Consider the following 4,380-nt stretch of genomic DNA (forward strand, 5'->3'; position numbering starts at 1 on the left):
GGGGGCGCGTACGGTGCCGCCCTTCGGGCACTGCAGACTCATCCTCTCAGACACCGATCGCGTAGCTTACCTTGCACGCTGAAGCCCGCGGTGGCATCTGGGTCACAGGAGCCAGGCTCGGCCACCTGCTGACCGGCGCTCGTAAGCTGCAGCAAGACACAGGAGGCCGGTCGGCGGCCTGTCACCTGCGGGCTGCAGGGACCGCCACAGCAGCCCCAGCGCGAGGGCTGACGGGTGGGGTGGGGGCGCTGCCTGACCTGGCTGGGGTCCCATCCCACGGGGGTGGGAGTGAGCGCGGGGGCGTGAGGCCCGTGGCCCCAGCGCACTGTCGTACGGTCCCGGCCTGGTCATGCAGCTGGCATCGTGGCGCAGAAATGACATTCGTCACTTTCTGCTCCAGGGGACGCGCTCTGCCCAGCAGGGGTTCTGGGGAACACCAGGCGAGGTACACCTGCTCCCCCCCGGCCCGCCAGCCGCCTCGGCCTGTGTCCTGCGTGGTCCAGCCCTCGGCCACTTTAGGCCATGTGCCTGCATGTGACAAACACCACACGCGGGAGCCCCTGCACTAGCTACAAAGAAAGCGCGCGGTTTCTGAATCCTCGGGTTACTTCAGAATCGCTTGCAAATCACGAGCCCCGGGGAGGCCGAGGGAGGTGAGCGGTGCCCGCAGCCTGGTGCCGTCACAGCCCAGGTCGTCCGCTCTGCCCGCCGCCGGCCTCCCCGCCACTTCGGTCGGGCTCTCGCACAGGTCTTGCAGAGAGGGGGTGACAGGTCTGCTGAGGGCCGAGGGCCTGCTTCCCACCCAGCCTAGGACCCCCTTCAGGCCTGCACTGTGTATTCCCAGATAACGCTGTCGTGCCCGGTGGCCATGATCAAACAGTCGACTGGCGTCGAGGCCGGGAGCCAGCTCCCCCGTATGTCCCTCTGCTTGGGAGAGCTCTGTCTGAGACACCTGCACGGACTTTCTGGAGAGGCCGAGTCCCCACGGCCCAGCTGGACACCTCCCTCCACCCACGGGGCTCCCCAGGGCCCGGACGCCTCAGGGGGGCGGCTGGGACAAGGTTTACTGGCCCCAGAGCCCCTGATTCCGAAGGGGCAGCCAGGCGAGCAGAGGCGCCTCGGAAGGACCGGGCCGGGTCCGAGCCTGCGGCACCTTCTGCGGTGGACACGGGCGAGGGTGCGGGCCAGGCTGGCGTCATGCCGCTGAGGCACAGGGCGAGTGGTCTGGGCACTGGGGACCGCACAGCTGGTGCCCCTCGGCGCCCCCGGTCACGGTGGCCCAGGGCTCGGGGCACAGGCTCGGCTGGCGGCTGCTTCCCGCACGTGCCCCCGCTTCGCATCGCCACTGGGCTCCCCACGCCCCACCCCTGCGGCCTCCCGAGGGCCACCTGTACATCCCCGAACAATGCTGTCCCGCACTGGGTGGGCGACCTGCCCAGGCGTTTGCGCCCTCCGCACTGGCCCAGCACCCTTCAACACCCCGTGACGGCCACAGACACGGGAGCGTAGAGCAAAGGGCGGGTGGCTCCTGCCGGGTCGGAAGCTGCCCCGTGCCGTTCCGAAGCCCCACTCCGTGTGGGCGCTTGGTCCGCGCTGGTCCCCAGCTTACAGCCCAGAAAGCGGGGCCCCACGTGTGGGGGCCTGTCGTGCGCAGGGCCCGGGGTCGGTGGCTGTGCCCGCTCAGAGACGCCTCCCCCGCCTTGGAGCCGCCAGGCCTGGGGCAGGACCAGGGGCCCAGACTGCTCTCCCGGCTCCCACGGCACGTGACGACCGGCCAGAGTCCCTGGGCGCTTGGCCCCTGGCCCGAGCCCCACGATCGGAAGCTGTGCCGGCAGCTTCTGTGCTGTGTCCCCAGACACGCTCGCTGGCCAGCGTGGAGCTCGGCCACACCTGAGGGAGCCGGGCGGGGAGCACGGGCGTTGGCACTGGGCCCCCAGGCCCAGCTGGGACTTCTAGAGGTTCGGAGCCTGCTGCCCCCCACCACAGGGCGACGAGACCAACGCCCCGCAGGTTCGCCAGGTCCCGGCGCAGGTGGCTGGCTCGTCGGGCCTGGCCTCACCTGGCTGGCTGGGGCCGGGCCGACCACGGCCTCGTAGGGCGGCGGCAGCTCGGCCGGGTAGGGCAGGCCCGGGCTGTTGATGGCCACGTCATACAGCGCGCTGAACGGGCCGGGACCAAAGTCCAGGTGCAGGTCCCTGAAAAGGCAGAAGCAGGGAGCTGTCACTCGGGGGCCGGAGCCCGAGCGGGGGGTGTTCTCTCAAAGCAAACGACGAGGCTTGTCGGGGTCCCCTCATTCCACACGCGTCGTGTTCGAGAAAGAAACGCGTAATTCTTTCTTTCTGGAAAGATAGTGACATCGTCCATCAACTCTATGGCTCTGTCTAGAATTAAAATAACCAATCTGTAGTTAAAATTGACGTGTCGCGCCAACGGCATTTCGTGGGAGCACCGTGGAGCTGCGAACATCGGGCTGGCCGCTCCTGTGGTCTCCCGTGAGAACCGGTGGGAGCGTCCATCTCCGGGCCCCTGCTCCGGTGACCCGTGACCCTCTGCTCTGCAGCCAACAGCTGCCACCGCTTGCTCCGCCGAGAACGAGCGTGGCCTCCGCCTCCCCGGGACCCTCCCCACCCCGCGGTGTCACGGCCCCCACGGAAAGACCCACCTGTGGGCGTCGGCCGTGGGCGTGCAGGTGTACTCGGGCGGGTAGTAGGGTGGCGGGGGCAGGGGCGGCACGAACTCGTCCAGGTCCAGGGCCGGGTGGGGGGCGGTGCCGTGCGGGGTCCCGCAGGCCGGGCTGGCCGGCCGCGCCGTCTGCGGGAGGAGCTGGAGACAGAGGCTCCGCGTGAGTGGGCCATGTGGGGTGCTCGTGTCTGGTCAAGCTCCTGCGCGTGGGCCTTCACGGTGCAGTGTACACCGTCAGGCCTTGGCGGCGACACGCACATAAACGGCGGCTCCCTGCGGCCACCGGGCCTCCAAAGCCTCGCGCTGCGCCCCACACAGTGACGCAGAAGCCTCTCGTCCGGGCCGGGTCTGCACGATCCTGTGTTAAAGGCCCCGAGAGGCCTGCGCCAAAACTCCATTAAACCGTTAACCCACCAATGAGGCTTCCCTCAAATCGGGGGCCCGTGGACACACAGCACCCATGAACACGGGGCAGCTCTAGGGACTCACGCGCTTTGTAAAACTCTGCTCTGAGGGAAAAGAATCCTCCATGAGCTCCAGAACGTTCCGGGGGGCAACCCAAAAACCGATGCTGCTTGAGCAAACAGGTAAAACCCCCTGAACGAGAGCTCGCTGTCACTGCTACCGAGCTCTCCGTGTCCGCCCAGAGAAAGCACGATCAATAACTGCTTCCCTTCCCACCGCGAGGCACTGCTCCCCAGACGTCACCCGACATGGTGGCCCAGCCCCAACCGACACCACACTGTGACCACTTGCAGGTGTGCAAGGGCCCTGTGTCACCTGGGACCTGCCACTGCGTGGGGGGTGGGACAAGGAGCCAGAGTCCGCGGTACATGGCCTCACGGGCAGACCCGCTGGGTGACGATGCGCTGTGCAAGCACCGGGCGGGAGCCTGGGTTTCCCCGGCTTCATGAGAATATGACATCTGATTGGGCTTGAAAGACTCAGGATTTCAACAGCTGGGCGTGCAGGACCGTGCCCCGGGCCTGAGAAGCAGGCAGCTAGTAGAAGGGGTGTTTAAGCACAGAAAATTCAGATGAGGCTCCCCTCCGGAAGTGAACCCCCACTCGGGGTGGGGGCATGGGAACCAGCAAGGGTGCTGGGGCCGGCCGGGGAGCAGCCCCGCTGAGGCTGAGTGGCCGGCAGAGCCTCCCAGCAGCAGCGGGCAGGGTGGTCTGCAGTCGGGGTGGCGGAGCACTCATGCACAAGTGCAGACGAGGTCACGGGTCTGGACACCGTCCCAGGCTGTGCCACCAGCCTTCTCGACTGACGGAGAAAGAATGGGGCCATGTCCGCACATCAGGCCAACAGTAGCTCCTGTGCGTCCACACCCAGAGCACGTTCCTGCCTCTCCAGCTGGCCTGGCCCGGGAGCCCCGATGCTCACGGCAGGACCCAGCCAGAGGCCAAATGTCCTTGCGATGTAATAGGAAATACTGTGAATTAGTCTCTATCAGAAGTTGGAAAAATCAGTGACATGCTCAAGCATGAGACGCTAAAGTGAAAATGCTTTTCTGTCAAAGGTGTGGTCCCACCGGGAGGGAGAACAGCACCTTAGTGGGGGAGGCGCCCCAGATGACGACGCTATGGCCGGTTTCAGCTGCTGCGCACGCACATGGGGGCCTTCCGAGGTTAGAGACCCCAGCAGCAGCGCTAAACCCAGGCAGAGTGCTGATCCTGCCCCCGCCCCGCCCACACC

The 4,380-nt window shown here is 66.8% G+C and overlaps 1 protein-coding gene across 1 annotated transcript in view; it reads right to left on the reverse strand.

Annotated features, from left to right (window-relative positions):
* The window catches only part of FAM189A1 (family with sequence similarity 189 member A1), a gene marked incomplete at its 5' end in the record, with an annotated part of 33,850 nt that overhangs the window by 4,820 nt on the left and 24,650 nt on the right, over nucleotides 1-4,380 (reverse strand). The window contains 3 exons of the mRNA XM_015585703.1: nucleotides 71-146; nucleotides 2,060-2,195; nucleotides 2,663-2,823. Coding sequence (XP_015441189.1) covers nucleotides 71-146; nucleotides 2,060-2,195; nucleotides 2,663-2,823 — 373 coding nt within the window. The remainder of the gene's footprint in view (nucleotides 1-70; nucleotides 147-2,059; nucleotides 2,196-2,662; nucleotides 2,824-4,380) is intronic.

The sequence above is a fragment of the Pteropus alecto genome, unplaced genomic scaffold (genome assembly GCF_000325575.1).
Source record: "Pteropus alecto unplaced genomic scaffold, ASM32557v1 scaffold102, whole genome shotgun sequence".
In the NCBI taxonomy this organism is placed as follows: domain Eukaryota; kingdom Metazoa; phylum Chordata; class Mammalia; order Chiroptera; family Pteropodidae; genus Pteropus; species Pteropus alecto.